We start from the raw sequence: 22,394 nt of genomic DNA on the forward strand, positions 1-22,394 counted from the left end.
TTTTTTGCCTACATCATGAGTCCAGCAGTGGGTTTTCTTCATCTGCACCTACCACCACAACGGGCGACCTATTTTCCACCCAACCTCACCCCGTTTTGTTGCAGATGCAGGTTGCCAGCCCACCCCTCGTGCCCGAAAGCCAGTGTCTATTTTTGCCCCGCAGCCTGCTGAATAAATTCTTTTGGCTGTTGTTCGAGATGCGGGCGCCTTTTTCCTCGCACAATTTGGCGCCTGAGCTGATTTCCGGAAACAAGGCACAGTGTCCGTTTTTCCTGCCTCTGTCGCTGATGTTTTGGGCAGATGGCGGCAAGCATAAGGGGCAGCGTGGGCTGGAGGGAGGGGGAACGAGCGCAATGCTGATGCAGGTAATTGGGTAGCCATGCCTGGCCAATTCCTCCCTCCAGAGCTCCATCCCAGCACCTCTCCACAGAGACTGTACGTGCCGCAGGACATGTCTGGAGCAAGCGACCAGCAGCAAGGTGATAGGTGGTTCTGCTGGAGTGTTAAAAATAGAAAGCGGACAACTATGTCGAAACACTCCTCTGGTTCGGGCAATTTTTACGCTGCCCACTACACGCAGCATTGTCATCCGTGAGGAGCCGATTAACACACAAGGGAGTGCTGGGCACAGGAGACATCGGCCATAGGCGTGGAGTACCTGAGAATAGCGGTGTCTTCAAGGTTGCCATTAGCCCCACCGTCGCCGCCTTTCTATAATTAGAGAAATCGAAGGTAGCTGAACCACTCGTCCATCTCTCCACACCGTTCCGCACATCTGAGAGGCTCACACAAGGGATCAGTATGCGCATGACCACCGCCATCAAGCACCTTGTCTTTCGTCATGGAGCCAGGGGAATCAAGGAATCGCCTATCCAACCCATTGTCCATTGCCGTCGAATGAGCCTTGGGCGGGTCATCATTCGACTGGGGGCTTGCACCCTTGTCTCCATGGCTTCAACTGACTGGATACTTTGTCCATATCCCCTCTAACTTGCCTGCCAGACTAAAAATAGCGCTTCGCTCCAACAACGCACATATACCGATAGTTTTCTTTGCTGTGACCTGTTGAAAATCCAGTCTCAAATAACCTCTCCTCCGAATCATCAAAATGTAGACAGCGGATCCCCTGGGTGAAGATTAGCCTGTCAAAGAGCAAAAAGGGAGTGGATTTAGGCTTGCATGACAGCGACTGAATGTCCAGGGAACATTGGAATATGTGTGTCCTGCGACAGCTCAGGTCTCTCCCAACAAAACACCCTCCGCCGCGCATTTACCCTGTCGCGCAGGATGGATATCCGAATATCGTTCGCAAGAGATTGCCGGTGCATGTTTTCATGCACAAGGTGCATCACCTAGCCTACATTCACACTCCCACTCCCTTATTGCGTTCTTTTAGTCGTTGTTTTATTGTACCTGAAAGGAAACCCTATCCGCTTTCTAATAAAGGAGCTGGTGGTTGGCGTTCTTTATTTCTCAGTGCATGCGAAGAAAAGCTCGCAGAGGGAAAGGGAACCTGTCCACTCGACTGGAATGAAGGCGGGAATCTACCGGCAATCAGTAGATGCGCAAGTGTCGCCATTGTATACGGCATTGTTGCCAAGAATAACTAGGTGCGGACAAGCAGGCGAACGATACCCCCATGCACCGTCAGGACAAAATGTTTTCCAGGTGCAATCTGAAGTTTGTAAACTGTGTATTCGAATGTAGATGCTATAAAGTAGGTATGCAGAATTGAGGGATATTCATGCCACAGGAAGGTCGGTATCAGCTCCAGCTCTTCTCTTTTTCGTGCGGTACTTTCTTGATCGCCATGCTTTCTCTTTATCTGGCGCTCTGTTAATCTCAAGGCTTGTGTCACTTTAAGGATATAGTAATCCCTGAGCATAGTACTCTTAATCCAATTCGCTGTCTTAATGCCAAAGCGCTGGTGTGTTGTGAAGTTTGTCCGCGTACTTCCGAGGACAGTGCCAGGAATACGACCTCTTCTTTTTGCCGGGGGTTTCGGTGTACATATCAGGGCACATGTGCCAGGCGCTGCACATTCATCGCTATCTTGTGCGGCGGGAGTAGGACAAAGGGTAGCTCTCATTGAAATTCTGGGTTGCCTTACCTTAGGTTTAATGCCTGCCAGCAGTCGGCAGTGATGGTATCGACTGAGCTTGGTGGCGAAGCAGCTGGCTGCACTGCCTTTGCTATTGCCTTCGCCTGCGCCTTCGCTGTGCCTACAAAATAGCATACTTGTTTTAAAGGGTAATAGTGAGCATGGCGTTTCCAGACAGCGCCCATCGATGAAATGAAATGGACTCTGGGCTGAAGCCAAGGTATTGTTACCTTTGTCTTTCAGACTGTCCCAGCGCTGTGACGGCAGGACGGGGTCGGAGGCCATGAAGGTATCAAGACGCCCCAAGTTGACCATCTTGGGTAGCTCCTTTGAGCTACTGGCGGGTGCTGGCAGAGCGCTGGGTCCCGCAGGAGCGCCGTGAGTAAGGGTATGAAAAGGGCTGGATATCATAGAGTCGCCAAAAGTGGTCTCGAGCCCGAAGTCCACCTGCGGGGCTGCAGGGCCTTGATTGTATATAAAGTTCCACGCCTGGAATGATTGGTCAGCGTCGGTCGGCAGCGGTGCATTGATGTCTGCAAAAATACCTTGGTAGGGGCTTTGTGAATGCCGGAATGGCAGGCGCAGGGACAGGCGGTGCTGGAATACAGATACAGGTCGGAGGACCCAGATATAATCCGCGGGTCGGCAAAGGAAGTAGGAACCGAATAGTTGTACTGGAATGTATCGATGGTGACAGGCTCATGCGCAGGGGATGGCATCTGGAGCAGCCTGGGGTCGATGGCGGCCTGAGCTTGTACCGAATTGCTATACATCGACTGCTGACCAAGAAGGGCGTGCATGGCTTCCATACTTGAAGGAGCACGGCGCAGGGAAATCTCGGCTATATAGTTGTGAAGAAGGCGCTGTGTGGAGGAGAGAACCATCTGAGGCGGTCTCAGGATAAGTGAAGTCGGCAGTGAAGGGGCCAGGGTCGTCAGGCCTGCTGTTCCAGTTCAGGAGCTCCGTACATTGGTAGATATTTCATACACGAAGCTGAGAATTGGGGTAATGGCAAGGAGAAGTTTGAATAATTGGGTTAGACTCTTTGGAGTTGGGAAGTGGGAGATGGGGGGAGATGAGGGGAAATGGGGGAAATGGGGGGAAATGATGGCCATCGAAACAGGAGGTCATCTTTTTATACAGAAGCCCGCTTTGGATATGTAGCCTGGGCAGGGATAGCAGGAAGAGTGCAGCTGATGTCAACTTTCGGCATTCTTTAACTGTGAACGCTCTGCTTGAACCCTCGTCCTGATGGCTCCGTTCTGAACTAATAATATGCATGTTAACAGCACCTCTTCGCCATCCCTCCGCCAGCCCCTCCCTCTGTTGAGAAGCCAAATGGGTTCTGACGGTCAGCTGCGGCGACCCGTATGACATGGATCGGAGGGTGAGTGAAAAAGGGCTGTCAATCCCTCCCTCTGTCCCAGAAGCATCCATGCAAAAGCACAATGCAATTGTAGCTCCTCTGCGTTTGCCGCACTCTCCCCCATTTCCTTCAGCCTGTTTGCATCGCACATTGCTCTCCAAAGCCGCCATTACTTGGCATGAATTCCTCACCAGCAGCTGCTGTGAGTTCCCCTTTTTGTTACTATGGGAAAACCAGGCAATCTGACTATATTATTAAATGTAGGGAGCCCAAAGTGACAATCCACATGTAGAACATCTGCTGCGCTACAAGCTAGGTTTCTGGTTGAGAGAAGCCCCGTCGGCCGCAGAATTAGACACCGCTCACAGAATATCAAGGTTCGTCCGCAGTCAGGGCACCGAGTAAATAATTTTCTCTCTGCACGTCGGGCTGCAATCGTTCCGTTGTAAAAATGTGGCCACGGGGAAGGAGACGCGCATACCATCCGCTTATCTCTAAATGCAACTCAACTTGGTTTCCTACATCACCGACCACAGGGTGGTAGGCACCCCCTACTCGCACCCCCTCTTGGGTCATCCCCCTGCGATTATTGAATTCTATTATTCTTTTGGTTGGCTGGAAATTGACCGCAGCTACGGCCCCGAAAGAGTGCTGCAAAGAGGGTATATCTGCTCGCCATCCTAGAAGTGCGCGGATTCACTAGTGATCTACGTCACCCATCACTTGTAGTGTGCCTGAGAGAGTGGAGATGGGTAGGTGATCACATAAAGCCTGCGGCTGGACAGGAGGCTCGTACATGAAAAGCATGAACCCTAGACCTCTTGCCACTCGCGCTTTATAATGCACAGGAACGACACCGAAGTGCATGGCCGGCAACCCAGCTCCTGTCCTCGCGAGAACCGTGCATAAAGTGGTTTTCTCTCCTTCCCTGGCAACCAACAAAAGACTGCCATTGCTCAAAATACCTCCAGCCAGTCGTTCCTCTACCTCGGTGTTGCTTGCTGCCAGCACTGAACAGCAGGAAGCACACAGCAGCCGAAGCCGACATCTTCCCGGCTTCAGCTCATGTACGTTGCTGCACAAATGCGCCTTATCGGCTGATAAGATCGATAAGGATTCCTTGGTTGGCCAGGAAAAACGGAGGGTGTACTCTCCTTCTCAGCTGAATGTCATCTATTTACATTACAGCACGTCCCCCCGTGAGTGCCTGGTGCAGACCCATTGTGTCAGGCGGTTCTCCGCCGCAATCTCACAAGCATGTAATAAATTTTTATGTACAAAAAATGATAAAAGAGAGCGTACATACAAATCCACACCTTTGCGCTTGGGACAAGGGTATTGCCCCATTGTTCTCACCTCCCCATCAGTCATCTGGCTATAAAAGAATGCCTTTTTCGGAATGTTCTGTCCATTGTTTGGGTGGGCTGTGCAGATATGTTCAGTATGTGGCAGCAGCTGGGCGGGAGAGTGATATGCTCCTCGTATAAGATATCGGAATACGAAAGGATAGGACGCAAGCTTCCCCGGGTGCAGCAGCGTCGATCGTTTTTCCAGAGCAGAAATGCTACAGGCTTGGTATATCCGCACCGTACACGTCTCAAATCCTGAAATGCATGTTTATTCGGCACAAGCACCGGAAGCGACCCTGTTACGACATCTCCACATCCTCGCGGCGCTGTCGCCGCCTTGGGGGCTCGATGTCCATAGGACTTCGAATGCGTCAAGCTGCCGCTTGTTGCGTCGTGCCTGGATACTGCTGCGTCTTTTCAGCTCGTTTGTGCGCTGCCGGCCGTACTCTGGGCAGCTGCTGATGCCGGACACGTCCGCAGCAAGCTGCTCTGGCACTGCCGCCATCGTGACCGCAGGATTGTCGAATGTGCATGTTTCAGGCGGCGACAGAGCAGGATCCCCAACGGCATGCGGTGAGGTAGGCGTGACCAGCGTCTCTGAATCCAACTACACAACTCGTTAAACATGGCCACGTTTGTCAGTCTTCGCATGCCAATAAGGGCGGCGTTCGACGATGCCGTTCACAGGAACAACACCAAGAAGGGACATGCATTTGACAACTTACACTGCACTGCGGGAGAAGCTGGAGCCGCGGAACACCTTGTTTTCCGCCGACCAGCCGTGTGCCTACAGTTTTAATCCGACAGCAGCCGGCCCCCACACAGGCCACAGCACAGAAGCAGATTAGAATGCATTGCGAGTTTTAATTAAGGGGCGAATCCGTGATCGAAATGAGCAAGAGTTTAACCTGCCCTAGGGATACAGCCCAGTTCATCCGTAGCGGAAAGTATGTACCTTGAGAGCTGTTCGGACTGCATCATGCGTGATGTAGCCGCATGTTGGAACGCTGTTTTGGGGGCGATTCTCCTCTGCCGCGCAAACTCCAGCAGCTGCTGCAGCGTCAGCGGCTGGCCCTCATTCCCAGGCATATGTGCAGCTGCCAGCGCCAGCTCCAAGATGTCGTTGTAACACTGCTCGTACCCCGACTTGTACGCAGTCTGTCCGATTTCGCTCGCCTCCTTGTAGAGCTGGGTGACGTTGGCTGCAGTTGCCCGAAACAACGACGCTAACTCCTTGTCGTATGTGGGTTTGCTGTCGCTACCGGCCGGCTGGCTCGTGTATGGGCTGGGCGATGAGGGTGTGGAATACGAGTGGCCATTCGCTGCAGAGTCGTACATGACAATAGTAATAAGTTATATGGGGGAAGGGTCGTCGGTAATTGTACAAGAAAAGAAGAAGAAAAATACACCAAATGGAAAGAAGACATGTGCAATGAAGAGTCACGCCAGCAAACACCCTGGAAAAAAGCGGTATTTTTCAGAGGCTGATCATCGCTCCGATTGAATCAAGGAGAGCACGTTCCCATACAGGTCGAGCTTGCTGCTACAGCGCCGAAACCAGTGGCATTTGCCGTGCGTCCAGCCAGTTTTGCTTTCTGAACCAATTCCCGCTCTTTGAAACAAATGTCATCCACACCGAGCAAGGCGCCAGACAGCAGCACCAGCAGCACCAGCACTAGCAGCGCCCCGGCGAGCGCCGACCCAATACAGAATGCGTCAAAGAAAGCGTTCCACAGCAGTGCGCTGTACCTGCAATCCGAGCTGGAGGCGTCCTGGGAACGACCTGAGTCTGCTGGAGAAGGCTGAACGACGCTGCCATCAGCAAGTACGAGGGAGTATCGCGGCAGACTCAGGACATGCTAGTGCATGGGTACAAGGATCAAGCAGACGTACAAGGAGATGGAGATGCAGCTGGCTGAGATCGACGATTTGGTTGCATCCGTCGATAGCCTGGAGCAGATGGCGCAGGAGCTGGATGCATACTCGCTGCAGCTAGAGACGAGGTTCAAGAACCTGCTAAAGTGAGCAAGGCCCCATACCACTGCACCTAGTTCATAGGCTATTGACATTCCGCCATAGCACGCTTCTCAACTACCCCATGTGTAATTTACCGATATATTCTGATTCTGACAAGCAATGGACGACAGCGGATACAAGGTCAAGCCGGAGGCATTGGAGGCCGTGTTCAAGAAGGCGTGGGCCCACGACAACACGGGGATAAAGCCCGATGCACTGGCCCTGTCGTCGGAATTCATGACGTTGTTTATCAAGGAGGCACTGGAGCGCGCCAAGGCAAAGCACCGCGAGTCGGGATCCACGGGCCCAATCGACGAGTCCCACCTTGAAAAGATCCTGGCTCAGCTGCTGCTCGATTTCTAAGCATCATTCTTCCAGTGGCCGCTCTTGCCGCCCGATTTTTCCACCACCCGCACGCCATCAATCCGCATGTCCTTGGTCACCGCCTTGCACATGTCGAAAATAGTCAACGCTGCCACCGACACCGCCGACAGCGCCTCCATCTCGACGCCTGTCTCGCCCTTGCACTTTACCAGCGACGAAATCTCGACAGCACAGCTATGCGGCTCCTCCAGGCCATCAACCAAGGCAAACTCTACAGCAACCTTGGTCAGGTTGATGGGATGGCAGAGCGGGATCATTTGCGAACAGCTTTTTGGCGCCCTGGATGCCGGCAATCTGGGCCACTGTCAGCACATTGCCCTTTTTGATCCCGTCCTGTTTGATGAGGTCGAATGTCTCTTTGTTCATGAGAACGCGGCCGCGTGCCACAGCTGTGCGCAAGGTCGGGGTCTTTGCGCTGACATCGACCATGTGGGCCTCGCCCGACTCGTCGACGTGCGTGAGCCGGTTGCTTAGGTGCCAAGCAGATGTGGACAGGCGCCGCTGCCGCTGGACAGTGGTACCGGGGCGGGCAAGTGCTGGGATGCGACGAACGATTCGTAAGCGGCATGGTTTGGTTTGGTAAAAACAAATAATAAAATCACAGCAGCTGCGTTCCGTCGGCAACAGCATCGGCAGCAGAAATTGGCCGCGGTCGCGCTTGTCGACGGGTTATGGATGTAAAGAGCATGTTTTGAATGACCTTACAAGGGGAGAGAGAAAAGTAAAAGTAGGCTGTGTGTAAGGGGGTATAGGGAGAGCAATGGCTTAGACGGCGTTCTTGCGCGTCAGCATGTCAAAGCGCTTGTATGTGTATCCAACGAAGGCCAGGTCCTTCTGGGGCTCGGACTCGGCAGCCACCATGTTGTCGAACGGGGACGTGTTCTGGTCGATCTCGTCGGTGGGGAAGTGCGACGTGTCGGTGATGGACGACAGGGGCGGGATCCATGGCGGGCGGGTGCGCGTGCGCAGCGATGCCCAGTCGACACCAGCAAAGAACGGGTGCTGCTTCAGCTCCCACGCACCGTTGCGGCCCAGGCGGTGCTGCTGGTCGCACAGCAGCGAGCGCACCAGATGTACCGACTCGGGGCTCAGGCGTACGTCGTCGGGGAACACCAACGACTCGCGCCAGTGCATGATCTTGCGGTATGTGTCGTGCGACGACTCGCTGCAGAACGGCGGATATCCGACCAGGCACTCGAACATGATTGCGCCCAGCGACCACCAGTCGCACGCCTTGCCATAGCCCTGCTGCATGAAGATCTCGGGTGCAATGTAGTCGGGTGTGCCCACCTGTCGAGTACGCAAGCTGGCGCCGGTTCTTCTTCCATGTAGCCTAGCTTCTCCTTGCTCGACAGCGTCAGTGTGATTTCGCGCCGCATGGTCTCTCCTGCCGACTGCTGGCTCGTCGAGTTGCTGCTGGGTGCAGCGTCGGTGGGTTTGTCCTCGGGGTGTTCCTTGTGAATGTTGTCCAGCAGCCGCTGGTAGTACGACGAGTCGTGCTGGCGGTGGAACCCGGTCGACAGGCCAAAGTCCGACAGCTTGATATGGCCGTCCTCGTCAATCAGGATGTTGTCGGGCTTGATGTCGCGGTGGATAAAGCCCAGGCGGTGCACGTCCTCCAGGGCCAGCACGCATTCAGCCATATAAAAGCGGGTCACGTCCTCGGGGAAGATGTCATATTTGATTAGCATAGTCATGAGGTCGCCGCCGGGCAGGAAACTCCATGATCAGGTAGAGGTTGCGCGAGTCCTGGAACGAAAAGTACAGCTGCACCACCCACATTGGAGTCGGACTCGGCCAGCACATCGCGCTCAGCGCGGACGTGCGCCAGCTGGTCCTTCTTAATCATGTCGTTCTTGCGCAGCACCTTCATGGCGAAGATTTTGCCCGTGTCTCGCTTCTGCACCAGACGCACCTCGCCAAACGCGCCGCGGCCAATGACCTTTACCGTCTGGAAGTCTGCAACCCCAAGCCTGGTGCGTCGGAGCCGCATAAAGCTGCCTTCCTTGGCACCCAGGCCTTGCAGCTGGCGCTGCTTGCGCTCCTCTGATGATCCGCTGTCGCTTATCAGCCGCTCCTCGAGGTCCTTGCGCCGGTCATTGCGATCAATGCACTGCTTCATCAGATCCTTGTAAAAGTTCTCCAGCTTGAGCTTGGCCATGGCAGCCCGCTCCACTGTGGTCCGCGAGTACTCTGCTGCCGACCGCACGAATTTGTCGTCATCATTGTCTGCCAGCGCCTCGGGAGACACCAGGTTTGTGTTGCTGTTGCTGCTGACATCCATATTGGCCAGACCCGAGTTGATGGTGGGCACGTCCGACTGCAGCGACTGCACCGAGTGTACTGAGCGCACCGATATCGCCGGCGACGACGTGGGCCGGTTCTCCTCGGCCACAAGATTCCCCGCCGCGCCCAGATTCGGCGTGAAACGGCCGGCCGCTGGCGGTGGTGCTGCTGCTGTTGAGCAGCGTCTCTGGGTTGTTGTTGTTTCCGTGCTCGCTCATTCTTGCCACAATCAAACACCAGATGACAGAATATAAAAAGAACGTAGCGCACTAACGAGACTAAAAGAGTATTAGGAATAGGGCGTAAACAATAGACGATAAACAGCGAATTCAAGAAAGCGAAACAGACAACAGAGGCCCAAGTCCACCCTGCCCACCGCCGAATCCCGCACAGGCAAAAGCGAACCGCTTGAGCCCAGAGCCAACCCCCACTCACGGCACTCCTCGATCCCACTTCTCGCCAGCGCACACAGCATCGATCACGTGGCGGACCTCAGGCAGATGGGCATCCTGGCTGGCAATCCCCGACACAATGCCGAACGCCCGAGTATAATTAGAAATGGATGTTTTTAATAGACAACGCTCTTGGGGACTGGTGTTTTGCCTATTCTTTCCACCAACCCTCTCTTCTCAGCGACCTTTTCTCTCTCTTTTCCTTTCAATTCCAAACTTTTTGCATACTCCTTTTGCCGACCTTGTACATATATCACCGATGCTGAAGGGGAGAATAACGCTGAAGCGCCTCGGCATCCCAAAGTCAGTGTGGGCGCGGCTGTTTGTCATCGTGGCTCTGCTGGAGGTGCTTTGCCATCATCTGCATCGAGGGATACGTGATTAAGCGCACAGTCGACATATACCAAAAGAGCAACGAGAGCCAGTGGGGGTTTGGCGTGCAGGACCCGACCACTTCCGTATCGATTACAAAGGACTCGTTTATCGTGTACGACGTGATATTCATCGTCGCGCAGATATTCCTGCTCATTCTGTGCTGGGAGGCCGTGGCACACAAGAACACTATCCAGATTATTGCTGCCACCATATTCAATCTGATGTGCCTGATATACTCGCTGATCCAGTACACGACGTTTTATATTCGGCCCAGCGTCACGGCGCGCATCTTTAAGAACGACAACGACATGCGCATTCTGCAAATTACCATCATGGTTGTGTACTCGCTCTGCTCGCTGACCTTTGCAATGCTCAACTGGGAGCTGTACCAGCTGTTTGGTTGGAAGACATACAAGAAGCTAGGCGCCAATCTGCGGCTTAGAAGAGCATACAAGTGGCACCAGATCCTGCTAACGCTGCTGAAGCTGGACATATTCTTTTTCATCTCGTATTCGGTCCAGCTGGCGACTCTGGTGCTCAACATCCGCGACCCCGAGACCTGGGTGCAAATTGGCCTGGTTATCCCTGGCAGCGTGCTGTTCCTGGTCATGTCGTTCTGGGCACTCAAGATCGAACACAAGCGGATGATGCTGGGTGTCACCATCTGTTTGGGCCTGTCGCCAGCATACTTTATCTACAAGCTGATTCGCATGAACGTCAATATCGACTCGGACAAGGATCCGTACCGTGACACACGCAAATACCTGACGTTCTTCATCGTGGTGACCATGGTTCTGATCCTGATCACCACTTACGTGTCAGTGCAGTGCTACCGCAACATCGGCATCGGGCTCAAGGAGGCCTATTGCTGACTATGATGCGCGCAAGGCACAGCTTAAGGCAAACAGAGCCATGTTTGACGGCAGGGACGCCGAGCAGGCCGCAGTCGACGATGCCTACGAGTATACCGAGGTTAGGGAGCGTTTTTCGTTGGAATAGCCTCTTTGTTATTATCGTTTCAACCCCGCTGTTCTTATTTCATAAGTATAATCATCCGACGATATTGTATCTAAGAAATTGCGGTGCGAGGTAGACTGCTGGAGACTCCAAGCGGCATTGGCCACACACATTGACATAAATGTTTGGGTTTTGCCTTGTCATGGAGGAGACCAGAATGGCGGTCTCCTTTCTTCCTCCCTCCCCACCCGGAGCTTTATTGTTCATCGAACAATTACATGGGCTCTTCCTTATACGGTATTCGATAGTATCTGTAATTGAGCGAAGATGAACAGTAGAAGTATGGCATATGAGGTCGGGTCTTGGCTGGATCAGTATATGGCAGGACTTCAATCTGATAGTGTGCTCAGTGGTGACCAGAACGGCCCTCCGTACTGCTGTATGATTGAGCAGGCAATAACAGGCAGCCATAGGCAGGCTCTAGTTGAGCTCGCTAACGACAAGATTCAGTGGGCAGTGTTTAACTCATCTTGATTGGTATTATGTGGAGGATTCGGCTATTTAATAGTATTATCTGCATTGTAGGAAACAGAATAACAATTGAGAAACAAAAAACTACTTACAGTTCGAGGTCCGCAGGGCTGACGAGCCTTGGTGCTCCGAAAAACACAAATTCCTGGCGTAGATTGTGCCAGTGCCACGTTATGGAAGCGATCCATAGCGCTGGGTTCTTGCTGAGGCACATCCAGCAATGCACCAACCATTGGGTTGCCTGACTGCGCTAGATACAGATACGTAGCGTCCATATTTGATGATGTCTGTGAAGGCAGACGGCGCCTTCGAGATCTTTCGCGACTTGCGAGGAGCGCATGCTCCCATGTGCTCATCCTCATGCGTCCGCATATGGCGACGCAGGTTGTACTTCGTTGTGTAGCGTTTGTTACATCCTGAGATACAAGCACATATGGGGTTTCTCGCCCGTATGGGTGAGCATGTGGGCTTTTAGTGATGATGGCCTAGTGAAGTGCTTCAAGCACACTTCGCATCTGATGGATAGCGACTTCGGTGACCTGGGCGACGGCATTAAATATATTGACGTTTGTCACTGACTCGACGCTGGCTCTTCCTGATGTTGAAGCAGTGCTAGACGACGACCAACTCAGGGCAGGCAAATTCGCGACATTGGGATCCGCAGCCGACACGGTACTTGGAAATGCACAGCAGGTATTGGGGCTGGTGCTGGTGTTGTTGGCCGGATACAGACCTGTGAGACAGGCGGGGGTGCATGCTGACCAGAAGTGGCCTGTAGCCAGCCAAGCGTGGTCCAATTTTTCGGAAAATTCGAGGGAACCACACACGGTATGCCGTGTGTGGCAACGCCTGATGTATCTGGGCGAGGCAGGGATTGTGGGCAGATGCTGAGGCGCCGGCACAGACTGCGTGACACACAGCAGAGTGTCAAGGGGCGACGCGTGGTGATACAAGTTGGCAAGAAACTCGGCCTGCTGCAGTGCCCCAGGGCCAGAGGAGGGCATCGAATCCATGATAGTGTCTACATTGTCCAGCTTGGATATTCCAGTTAGACTGTGGCCTTTTGCAGCAGATTCAGTAGTTAAAATTTTGGCGGGCTTTTCTACGCAGGGCATTAGCGTGATTGAACAGAAACTGCAAGAAATCCGGATGTGGAAGGATAGGAGCAGATGCAGTTCAGTTAAGGAGTAACTGAAAGGGTGTGGGCATCTCCTACACATGGTCGGTGAGCAGCTGGTATCGACTAGTTCAAGGGGAAGGGGAATACCCGCTTTGCTGTCCATCTGAGTTGCAGGGCTAATGACCGTGGGGCCGATACCCACAGGTCCAAGATGTATGTGCCCCTGACAGAGCTGGATGTGAGGGGACAGAAGATCCATATGGTTTTGTGTAGCCATCAGAGCTTGGCATGGGTCGACACATATCCTTAAGTACCTTGGATTATGTATCCCCAGGATCCCACTGCGATGCTTTGGGATGATACCCATATAGGATGTGGATTTTATAATTGATACGTGAAATGCAGACCGAGGGCCCGATTGCAAAGCGTGGTGTATGGTGGTGCAAGATCCAGCAGTAGTTAAACATCTTGGACTTATTTTGTATCCGGGAGCTCGTGGCCGCATGCTTACCTGAATACTTAGTTAAGCCTTCCAGTTGGTGGTTGGTGAGTATCTATCCAAAACAAAACCAGCACTCAAACTCGCGATAGCGTTGCAGGAGGTGCTTTCAGAACCAGAGGAGGAAAAGGAGAGACAGCCTTGGATGTAGAGCAGGGGAATAGAAGTATGAAAGCGTTCTGAAGAGCCGCTAGCAGTTGAAAACCACAAGGTACGGGGATTGCAATAAGTTAAAAGGATACAGCTACCCAGGTTGGTACAGGGAGTGGTAGCAGGAAGAGGAATAGTATTTGAGCCGAGCAAGGGTGCAACTTGTTTAGCTAAACCAGCACTGGCGGCATGGAAAGATGCTGGCACGAGCAATTGGCGAACACTATAAATGAAAGAGGAGTCCGAAGAAATAAAAAGAAATGGTGTTTGATTCAAGTACGGCGGGCGAGGGTATATACTCAGCGTCGCCTTTTGTATGTGAGAGCGCGACTTGGCCAAGCGGCAATTGGCGGTCGCTGAACGGCGATGCCGCCAGCCCATCGGGAATCTGGCACGTTTATTCAAAGATTTTTGTTTTTTATTTTTTGAAAAAGAGAAAAATGAAAATGTTGGTTACACCCCCTGCCGTCAGTCGCCTTCCCCTTCACAGCACTAGGGCAGCACTAGGGCAGCCCGAGGAGCAAAGCCTACATAACGTCCTCAGATAGTGGATTTTGTCCAAGGGATTCCAAAAAGGAAACCAAAAGGGAGCATTCTCTCCGGTCATCCCACCAATGCAGGAAAGCGATGCTTGCAGCTAATTCCGTAGAGCAACTGCCGCTGCTGTTGCCAGCAAGCTGCGAGGCCATGGCCTGGTCTTTTTCGCATTTGGCCTAAAAGATAGTTGCGGTCACCCTTTTCTTGCATCCTTGACGTGGACTTTCCTCTCCATATATCGCCGAACACGGTATTCTCGTTTTGCAGCAGCCCTTGTAACCCTGACATTCCCCATGCCAATCCACCATTTCTAACTGATTGGCACATATAGAAAGTGATTTGCATCATGCTATGACCGGGACTCACCGCGTTTTTCCTGCGAGAGCGCCAACCGCTGCTACGCTTTACATACCAATACATGGGTATTAAGACGTGTGGCAGCACTGCCATCCAGGAGTACAAGAAACTGGAGCCAAGTAAACAGGCAATTCCCAAGCCATACTGGTTTTTGTACGTCGCGGGGATGGTTGGTACCCCCCCCCCGGAAAAGACCCGGGTACCCCCTGGTTGATGGTTCTATTTTCGCTTTTTACCGCCCCCCCCGCAGCACGATGCCAGGGCCTGTCTGCGAAGACACGTTCTGTGCCGCTTATGAAAGTGAGCAGCCCAGCTGATAGTACAAGTTCTGACATAGTTGGCCCTCTTTCTCATCGCCAAATGTGGCCATCCGGGAGACCTAGCGCCGTAGCTCGCTACTATCTTTTGATATAGCGGAGTGAGCACTGGCTGATAGCCGGGTCTATTTCAAGATATAGCAAGGGTCCAGACATGAATAAACAGCCTATTTTCTCAACCTGCTATTCCTACACGCTTATCTACAAGCTTCGGCGTTTGTCGTCAAATGGCTGGGCTGATTGAGCAGCTGCCATATCAGTGAAGCTGCCATTGGCCCCGTATGATAGTGGTATTCATGATTTAGGTTTCTTTGGTGTACGAATCTGCTTTTTGGAGTCGGCGTTCACCCCCCCTCCGCGCTCTGAACACCGGGATGACTTGTTTCAAGGTGTGATGAAAGGACTCAGTGAACAATGGGCTCGAAATCAAGGGGGCACCGGTGTGTAGTCCATTTTTAAATTCTATAAAACCCCACGCAGAGACATTTTGCATGTGCGTGACCAAGGCATTTCTCCCCTTGCACTGAAGATATGCCCATGGAAAATATCGCAATAATCGCGTGCAGTCAATATCTTTTTAAAGAAATCAGAAAAGGCAAGGCACACAGCTAACAGACTGCTAATGTCATTGCTAATGAGAGAGGCGACTAGCACCTTCAAACTCAGGCCAGCCGCGTTTATAGGCGCTATATGCACTGGAGCATCCGTGTATGGCAATTAGTAAGGGAGGACGTGTTGTTGCTTTCCGGTCATCTGCAGCAGCCTGAAGGTGGCTGCAGGCAACGACTGAGATTTGTTCCTGATTTACCGCTTAGGAGGCATTCCACTAGCGTGGCCGTGGAGCTCCTGAGCTTCAAAGACATGCATTTTGCCAAGTATATATTTCAGGGCAGGCTCGATTTCTCAGCCCTGCTGGCCTCCCCAAAATCGACAATGACAGCCAGTAAGCGCTGCACTCCCAGAAATCGCCTAGACTTTAGGGCTGAAAAAAAAACCACATTTCGATACTCATAAAATTCCTGACGAACATGGCGACAAAACTCCCCAAGCTGCCCTCGATCCGCGATCTGATCCGGCTCTACGACCTGCGCGCAAAACAGCAGCTCTCGCAAAACTTTATAATGGACAAGAACATCACCGACAAAATCGTCAGTCTGGCCGGGACTTGAGCTGGACAATGCGCTCTGCGTCGAAGTAGGGACCCGGGCCCGGCCTCCTGACGCGCTCGATTCTGGACAGCGGTGCACAGCGTGTGGTGGCGGTGGAGAAGGATGCACGGTTCTTGCCGACTCTGCAGCAGCTGCAGGAAGCGTCAATGGGGAGGTTCAGCGTGATTTTAGGCGACATGCTGGAAATCAACCACAGCGAGATTCTCAAGCGCGCCGATGGAGAGTTCTCACATGTGCATTTGCTAGGGCAATCTGCCGTTTGGCGTGGCAACACCAATGCTGCTGCAGTGGCTGAAGATGGTGGAGGGTCGGCAGGGGATTTTCAATGCAGGCTCGGTGTCGATGTCGCTAATGTTCCAGAAAGAGGTGGGGCAGCGCATTGCAGCGGCGGCTGGCGAGCCCATGCGCGGGCGGCTGTCGGTAGTAGCGCAGGCCCTGTGCGATGCCTACGAGATATACCGGGTGCCTGCATCGGGATTCGTACCGCGCCCCAAGGTAGACGCAACGGTGGTGCAGTTGCGGCCATTAGAGCAGCCGCTGTTGCAGTCGTCGCTGGGATCGCTCGAGCGCGTGGTGCGGTTTGCGTTCATGAAGCGGCGTAAGATGCTGGCGCGGATCTTCAAGGACTGGGATGCCAGTCAGCTGCCATTGTTGGAGGAGTGCGGGATCGATCCGAGGGTGCGGCCGCAGGACGTCACGACAGCGCAGTTCTGCCACCTGGCGCAGCTGATCGAGCAGCGGCAGATAAGGTTGCCGTGTTGAAAAAGGAGTAATAAAGTAGCACATTTTCTTTTATTCGAGATCCGGGTTGAGGTCCAGGCCGAGCAGCAGGTCGCTGGCCTCGAGGTCGCCGAACTGGAACTCGTCTGGAGCGTCAGCAAACTCGTGCATGTCTTCTTCGACAAGGTTCTCGCGCTCGGCTTTCATGGCACGACGCGCGCGGTACTGGTTCAGCACACCCATGCGCATGGAGACCTCGACTGGATATGGCGGCTCTGCAGGCACCACCGAGTTCTTTGGGTCGTAGTTGGGCGGGGCCTTTGTATACGGACTGATCCTCTTCGCATACGCAATCAGCTCCGTGACCTCGGGCATTGTGTCAGCGGCGAGCTTGGCCCTATCGAGGGTCTTGCGGGCCTCAAAGGCGGTGGTCTCGAGCTGGCGCTTAGAGTCCAGGATGCTTTCGATAAAGTGCAGTTTGGCCGAGCGGCTGGCAATGGACTTGAGCTGGGTCTGGCGGATCTCCTCCTGGCGCGCCTGGATGGGCGGAGATCTCGGTGTAGATTTTCTGCAGGTCGCGGTCCAGGGCGGCCAGGCGCTGGGTGGTTTGCGTGCGACGCTGCGAGGCGTGCGGGTCAGTGTTTTTGTTTGCTTCGGTGTCGAACTGGCCGAGTAGCGAGCGCAGAGTGGCGTTGTATTCGGTGAGCAGACTGTCCAGCAGGGTGACCAGTGGAGTGTCTTGCACGTTGAGGGTGTCCATTGAATTGAGAGCTTAAAAGAACGCGAAATGAAGGAAAGAGAAAGCTGCAGAGTGGGCGCTAGGCATTTGGTGGTAGGCAATAGTGAACGCGCCTCGCCGCCCACAAGCTATAAAGAGGGCAGGCAGGCAGTAAATACCAAACTGAATACATGCGCAAAAGAGAAAAAAGCGCGCTTCCACTTTGCATTATTTCAATTCATGGACGACAGCGAATACTACTCAGATATTCTGGACGAAGAGGACCTGGACTCGGAAGAGCTGGAGATGCTCGACGAGCAGAACCGGGCAGACAGCAGCGACAGCAGCGGGGACGAGGACGAGAACCAGATTGACGCCTCAGTGCTGCAGTCGGCTATCGCTATGGCCAGCATGGCCACAGGATCAACCGAACTCGCCAACAAGCTTACTGTCAACTGGGACACAGAGGCGCCCAACAGCGACGGACGATGGTGACGATGGAGAGGATGGCGATGACGAGCAAGTGCGCCCGGCACCACGACGGGCAGCACCACAAGCCCGGCACATACGCCCTAGAGGGCGGGTTCCTGACAGACGACGAGGACAGCAACTACGAAGAAGAAGACGACGATCTCCTAGGCGACATGGATGGGTTCAAAGACGCATTGCGTGGGATGTCGGGTATCGGGCGGCAGAAGCGCGGGCGGCCATCGAACCGGCACCGGGCAAAGCCCGAGGCACAGCGACTACTGGGTATGGCCAACACGTTGTTTGTCGATAGGCAACTGGACGCAGCATATGAGGTTCTGTGCGAGGCAATTCGTGTGGACGCCAATGCGCAGGAGGCATGGTACACCATGGCGCTGATCCGTGACGAGCAAGGGAGGCCCGACGACGCAGTGCATTTATACACACTGGCGGCTCACCTGCAGCCGTCGAACCACGAGCTGTGGGAGCGTCTCAGCGCCATGCACTGCGAGGCGGCCGAGCGCAAGCAGGCCCTGGGGCAGGCCAGCGACGAGGACTGGCAAGGCGGCGCTCTACTGCATCAGCAACGCAATCCGCAATGGCCGCCGCGACCCGGAGCTGCTCAAGCGAAAGCTGGCATTGCAGGAGCGCACAGGTGACACAAAAATATCCCGCACGTACCGCGAGCTGCTGCGGCTGGAGCCGCACGACCTGATGCTGGTGCGTAGCGCGGCACGGCATGCAGTGCAGAGCCGAGGGGATGCAGCAGCGGCTCTGGGGTGGTTCACGGCAGCCGTTTCGCACTACAACGAGCTGGTGCGCAGCTACACAAAAATGTACGCCAGCAGCGAGCTGGACGACGGGGCAGGGGGGCGAACTGAGCGAGTACTACCGCAACAACAGGCAGTTGACAGTGTCGATGGAGGCTAGTGGAGGGCTACGACTACTCGGACATCAACATGATAGCCGAGCTGTACATTATGCGGCACGCGTATCAGGACGCGAATCGCTGCGAATCAAGCTTGGCGCGCGGTTCATCCAGGGCCGCGGTAACGAGACTACGTGGGACAGCGACGACCTGGACGCCGAGTTCTACCAGCCCGGCGGCGGCCACGAGCTGCCGGTGGAGCTGCGCGCCAAGCTGGGGCAGTGCCGGCTTCTGCTGGGGCAGACGGAGCAGGCGCACGTGCATCTGCAAGTCGTCGACCAGCAGGACATGGGCGTGTATGCGGATGTGTTCCTGGACATCGGCCGCAGCATGGTCGACGTCGGCCACGCGCAGGAGGCGGCCGGATCTGCTGGAGCGCCTTGCGTCTGCTGCCTGCAGCCGACACGGTCGAGCTGTGGGAGCCGCTGGCGCGTGCGTACCGCGAGCTGGGGCGCTGGGAGCAGGCGCGTGCGTGTCCTTGAGCTGGTTGCGGAGGCGCGGCCGCGCGACTAGTCGATGCGCGGATGCTGCTGGCTGAGGTGCATGAGGAGCTGGGCCATGTGGACAAGGCGTTTGCGCTGCTGCGCGAGGTCGAGGAGATCCAGGCCGAGGACGCGCGCGACCAGGCGCAGCAGCAGCAGCAGGCCGAGCAGCGACGCAGCCCAGGGACTGGTGCGTCGTGGGCGACGCGCACGCCCGGCACAGGCGCAGCCCTGACAGCAGCACCGAGCGGCACCTGGCGCTGGCACGCAAGGCCGGGCTGTGGTTCGCCAAGCTCGCGGAGCTGGAGCCGCGGCTCGGTGATGCTGCAGCGCGCGCCGAGTACCGGCAGACGGCATACCTTCTGTACATGGACTGGAAGCGCGTGCCGTTCTTCTACATGGCGGACCGGTCCACGTCCCGTTCCGCGGCTACCGCACGCAGGCCATCAACGCAGCTAGAGAACGGGCAGGCGGTGGGCGACAAGGCATCGATGGCGCAGCGGCGCATGGCTCGCATCAAGAAGCGTCTGGCCAAGAAGACCAGCGAGGACGACGACCTGGTGCCGACATCGTATCTGATGCAGCAGCTTTGGCGAGTGGCACGACATATTCCTGCAGTACGCCCGCTGCCTGGCGGTGGACGGCGAGTCGGCGCGGGCGCTCAAGCTGCTGGACGACGTGGTGCAGTGCAACTGCTTTGTCCGCGACCACGTGCGGCGCCGGACTCTCAAGACCGCATCCCTGGTCCATCGCCCTGCGCATAGCCGACCACGAGACAGCCTACGAAGGCCGTGCGGTACATCTGGGGCAGCCGGCCGGCCAAGGCGGCGGTGTACCGCCTGGCGTCGTATGCCATGTGCCGGTCCAGCAGCCTCAGCCAGCTGATGTCGTCGCCGCCCATGTACAAATTCATGCGTCGCCAGCTCTCGCTCCTGGCCGACGGCGTCTACGGCTCATCCGACACGCTGCCGCACGCGCTGGCGCACCTTCCAAAGTACGCCGATCTGCCTGATTCCGACGCGGTTGTGGGCGAGACGCGCGAAAGGCCTGCCGCTGACGTGGCGCGACGTGGCCGCGCTGCACGCAATGTCCGCCAACATCATGGCGGCGTCGCGGACTGCCACCCAGGCGGTGATGCAGTACACGCTGGTGCAGGCGCTGGTGCCCGAGGATGCCAGTCGCGGCGCTGCAGCTGGGGATTGCATATCTTGCCTTTGCCATCCGCTCCGATATGCCCAACCGCCACCGCGTGCTGATGCAGGGCTTCACGTATCTCCAGCGCTACGCCGAGCTGCGCTGCAAGCAGGCGGCCAGGAATGCGCAGCGGCCGGTGCCTGATGATATGGTTGCGATTCAGGAGATTGCCTACAACTATGCCCGCGCCTTCCATTCCGTCGGCGCCGAGCATCTGGCCATTGATTTCTACGAGCGCGTCTTTGAGCTGCCGGTTGCCCTGGACTCTGCTGCTACCGATGACGACTTTAGCGACCTGCGGCGCGAGGCTGCATATAACCTGGCGTCCATATATGTAGCATCTGGGATCGATGCACCTGGCAAGGGAGCTGCTCGAGAAACACTGCACCATTTGAAAGAAAAGTATATGGTCCTTGTTGATGATGAAGATAGAAGAGTGTCTAGTCCCCCGCCTTAGAGGTTCGCCGCGTACCTGGCCAGGAACGACAGGATGGAACTTTTTGAATCCATCGATGAACTCGTCAAACAGGTGCTCCTGCGGCAGGAACGTCGAGCGGAAGTGGAACGTGCCCGGCACCTGGCCGAAGCCCGACCCCGGCACCACCGAGATGCCCGTCGCCTCCAGCATCTGCATGCAGTACAGGCCGTCAGGCACCTGCCCCAGGGCCTTGGCCTCGTCGACGAACGCCTGCGGGAACTCGACGCGCGGGAACAGGTACATGGCGCCCTGCGCATCATTGCAGGTCATGCTGGGCAGCGAGTTGAAGGCCGCCGCCAGCTTCTTGGCGCGGCGCTTCATGCTCTGGAAGATGGCATCCAGCTCCTGCGCGTACTGCTGGTACGAGGCGTCGCCGGGCCGCGGCGGATTCACCATCACGTCCACCGCCATCTGGCCCTGCACGTTCGGGCACAGGCTGACCGACGCCAGCTTCAGCAGCTGCGCCATCACCGCCTCGTCAATGTTCACCGCCTCGTAGTATCCGCCACGCCGCCCGCACTCGCCAATCATGCCCTTCGAGATCGAGTGGAACGAGAACAGCTCCACGTTCGAGTGCTCCTGCGACACCACCTTCTTGAACGACACGAACGGGTTCGTCTCGGTGTAGATGTTGGTCTGGTACACCTCGTCCGCCAGGATCACCAGGTGCTCGCGCTCGCAGAACCGCACAATCTCGGCGATGTTCTCGGCCGACAGCGACCCGCCCGTCGGGTTGCCCGGGTTGATCACCACCAGCGCGCGCACGTCGGTGCCGGAAGCACGGGCCGCGTCCAGCGCCTCCTTCAGACCCGAGATGCTGAGCCCCCAGTCCTTCTCCTCCTGCAGGTAGTACGGCACTGCCTTGGCATCCATGTGTGTCAGGGTCGCGGTGTACAGCGGGTACTGGGGGATCGGGATCATGATTCCCACGTTGCTGTGCGCAATCAGCACGTCCAGCACACGCTCGACTGCCCCCGACGCTCTACAAAAGACAGCATCCAAGAAAAGAAAGAGAAACCCGGGTCAGTAGCAGAAAAAGGCCAGACGTGGGAACGTGCGCTAGTGATCTGCAAGTCCAACCAAAGATATGCCACAAATGGAAAAATTTCCCGCCGCCCAAATTCGGGCTTAGCTCAAAGTGCCACTTACCCAGACGTCAGGCAGATATTGTCGGGGTGCGAGGGGAACCCGTCACGCTCCTCAATGAACTTGGCCACGTCCTCGCGGATCTCCTGGATGCCCAGCGAGTGCGTATACGCTCCGGCCGCATTCCCCACGAACCCAAGGTTCCTCTTCGCCCTCGCAATCGCATCCTCCGGGAACAGCTTGCGCGTCATCTCAATCATCTCCGGCTTCAGCAGATCCGTGTACTCCATCAGCGCAATCACCTGCCGCAGGAACGTCAGCGGCTTCTGCTCCAGCTGCTGCGGGTTGCCGATG

The 22,394-nt window shown here is 55.4% G+C and overlaps 11 protein-coding genes across 11 annotated transcripts; 4 read left to right on the top strand and 7 right to left on the bottom strand.

Annotated features, from left to right (window-relative positions):
- Nucleotide 1: 1 nt before the first annotated feature.
- On the bottom strand, nt 2-891 carry DL89DRAFT_23051 (uncharacterized protein). Its single transcript, XM_040884904.1, has one exon. The coding sequence runs from the start codon at nt 587-589 to the stop codon at nt 86-88; it is 504 nt and encodes a 167-aa protein (XP_040748021.1). The 5' UTR covers nt 590-891; the 3' UTR covers nt 2-85.
- Nucleotides 892-1,401: 510 nt separating this feature from the next.
- On the bottom strand, nt 1,402-3,043 carry DL89DRAFT_264599 (uncharacterized protein; the record flags this gene model as incomplete). Its single annotated transcript, XM_040886315.1, has 5 exons — nt 1,402-1,774; nt 1,798-2,124; nt 2,332-2,657; nt 2,708-2,942; nt 2,983-3,043. Coding segments are annotated over 5 exons (981 nt in total), but the record flags the coding sequence as incomplete, so codon positions are not given.
- Nucleotides 3,044-4,825: 1,782 nt separating this feature from the next.
- Nucleotides 4,826-6,178, bottom strand: DL89DRAFT_264603 (uncharacterized protein). Its single transcript, XM_040886316.1, has 4 exons — nt 5,772-6,178; nt 5,725-5,729; nt 5,542-5,603; nt 4,826-5,423 (listed from the first exon to the last, which is right to left on the bottom strand). The coding sequence occupies exons 1-4, from the start codon at nt 6,152-6,154 to the stop codon at nt 5,085-5,087; spliced, it is 789 nt and encodes a 262-aa protein (XP_040748023.1). The 5' UTR covers nt 6,155-6,178; the 3' UTR covers nt 4,826-5,084.
- Nucleotides 6,179-6,439: 261 nt separating this feature from the next.
- DL89DRAFT_290287 (uncharacterized protein) lies at nt 6,440-7,195 on the top strand (the record flags this gene model as incomplete). The annotated part of the gene is made up of 4 exons (XM_040890069.1): nt 6,440-6,585; nt 6,615-6,651; nt 6,701-6,837; nt 6,964-7,195. The coding sequence occupies 4 exons, from the start codon at nt 6,440-6,442 to the stop codon at nt 7,193-7,195; spliced, it is 552 nt and encodes a 183-aa protein (XP_040748024.1).
- A 46-nt stretch (nt 7,196-7,241) lies between these two features.
- On the bottom strand, nt 7,242-8,075 carry DL89DRAFT_23152 (uncharacterized protein). Its single transcript, XM_040884915.1, has one exon. The coding sequence runs from the start codon at nt 7,844-7,846 to the stop codon at nt 7,412-7,414; it is 435 nt and encodes a 144-aa protein (XP_040748025.1). The 5' UTR covers nt 7,847-8,075; the 3' UTR covers nt 7,242-7,411.
- DL89DRAFT_290289 (kinase-like protein) lies at nt 7,982-9,720 on the bottom strand (the record flags this gene model as incomplete). The annotated part of the gene is made up of 4 exons (XM_040890070.1): nt 7,982-8,476; nt 8,518-8,935; nt 9,010-9,545; nt 9,589-9,720. The coding sequence occupies 4 exons, from the start codon at nt 9,718-9,720 to the stop codon at nt 7,982-7,984; spliced, it is 1,581 nt and encodes a 526-aa protein (XP_040748026.1).
- Nucleotides 9,721-10,033: 313 nt separating this feature from the next.
- Nucleotides 10,034-11,679, top strand: DL89DRAFT_264607 (uncharacterized protein; the record flags this gene model as incomplete). Its single annotated transcript, XM_040886317.1, has 4 exons — nt 10,034-10,048; nt 10,223-10,300; nt 10,326-11,146; nt 11,187-11,679. 4 exons carry the CDS (start codon nt 10,034-10,036, stop codon nt 11,326-11,328), a joined length of 1,056 nt encoding a protein of 351 aa, XP_040748027.1. The 3' UTR covers nt 11,329-11,679.
- A 4,146-nt stretch (nt 11,680-15,825) lies between these two features.
- DL89DRAFT_273859 (S-adenosyl-L-methionine-dependent methyltransferase) lies at nt 15,826-16,728 on the top strand (the record flags this gene model as incomplete). Its single annotated transcript, XM_040889114.1, has 4 exons — nt 15,826-15,945; nt 15,968-15,991; nt 16,095-16,199; nt 16,255-16,728. 4 exons carry the CDS (start codon nt 15,826-15,828, stop codon nt 16,726-16,728), a joined length of 723 nt encoding a protein of 240 aa, XP_040748028.1.
- Nucleotides 16,729-16,758: 30 nt separating this feature from the next.
- Nucleotides 16,759-17,520, bottom strand: DL89DRAFT_301224 (uncharacterized protein; the record flags this gene model as incomplete). Its single annotated transcript, XM_040890839.1, has 1 exon — nt 16,759-17,520. A coding segment is annotated over one exon (762 nt), but the record flags the coding sequence as incomplete, so codon positions are not given.
- Nucleotides 17,521-17,625: 105 nt separating this feature from the next.
- DL89DRAFT_281144 (uncharacterized protein) lies at nt 17,626-20,871 on the top strand (the record flags this gene model as incomplete). The annotated part of the gene is made up of 9 exons (XM_040889628.1): nt 17,626-17,895; nt 17,925-18,527; nt 18,601-18,708; nt 18,776-19,232; nt 19,340-19,479; nt 19,506-19,899; nt 20,062-20,276; nt 20,438-20,800; nt 20,841-20,871. The coding sequence occupies exons 1-9, from the start codon at nt 17,645-17,647 to the stop codon at nt 20,869-20,871; spliced, it is 2,562 nt and encodes an 853-aa protein (XP_040748030.1). The 5' UTR covers nt 17,626-17,644.
- DL89DRAFT_264610 (PLP-dependent transferase) lies at nt 20,871-22,348 on the bottom strand (the record flags this gene model as incomplete). Its single annotated transcript, XM_040886318.1, has 2 exons — nt 22,104-22,348; nt 20,871-21,936 (listed from the first exon to the last, which is right to left on the bottom strand). Coding segments are annotated over exons 1-2 (1,234 nt in total), but the record flags the coding sequence as incomplete, so codon positions are not given.
- Between the last annotated feature and the right edge of the window lie 46 nt (nt 22,349-22,394).

The sequence above is a fragment of the Linderina pennispora genome (assembly GCF_002104995.1).
Source record: "Linderina pennispora strain ATCC 12442 chromosome Unknown DL89scaffold_1, whole genome shotgun sequence".
Classification (NCBI taxonomy): Eukaryota; Fungi; Kickxellomycota; class Kickxellomycetes; order Kickxellales; family Kickxellaceae; genus Linderina; species Linderina pennispora.

Excerpts from the sequence above, each read along its gene's own strand:
- DL89DRAFT_264603 (XM_040886316.1), bottom strand. The coding sequence starts at position 6,154 with ATGTACGACTCTGCAGCGAATGGCCACTCGTATTCCACACCCTCATCG. Across the intron at positions 5,424-5,541 it reads AGCTTCTCCCGCAGTGCAGT|TTGGATTCAGAGACGCTGGT; the intron begins GTAAGTTGTCAA and ends CGAGTTGTGTAG.
- DL89DRAFT_23051 (XM_040884904.1), bottom strand. The coding sequence starts at position 589 with ATGACAATGCTGCGTGTAGTGGGCAGCGTAAAAATTGCCCGAACCAGA.
- DL89DRAFT_23152 (XM_040884915.1), bottom strand. The coding sequence starts at position 7,846 with ATGCTGTTGCCGACGGAACGCAGCTGCTGTGATTTTATTATTTGTTTT.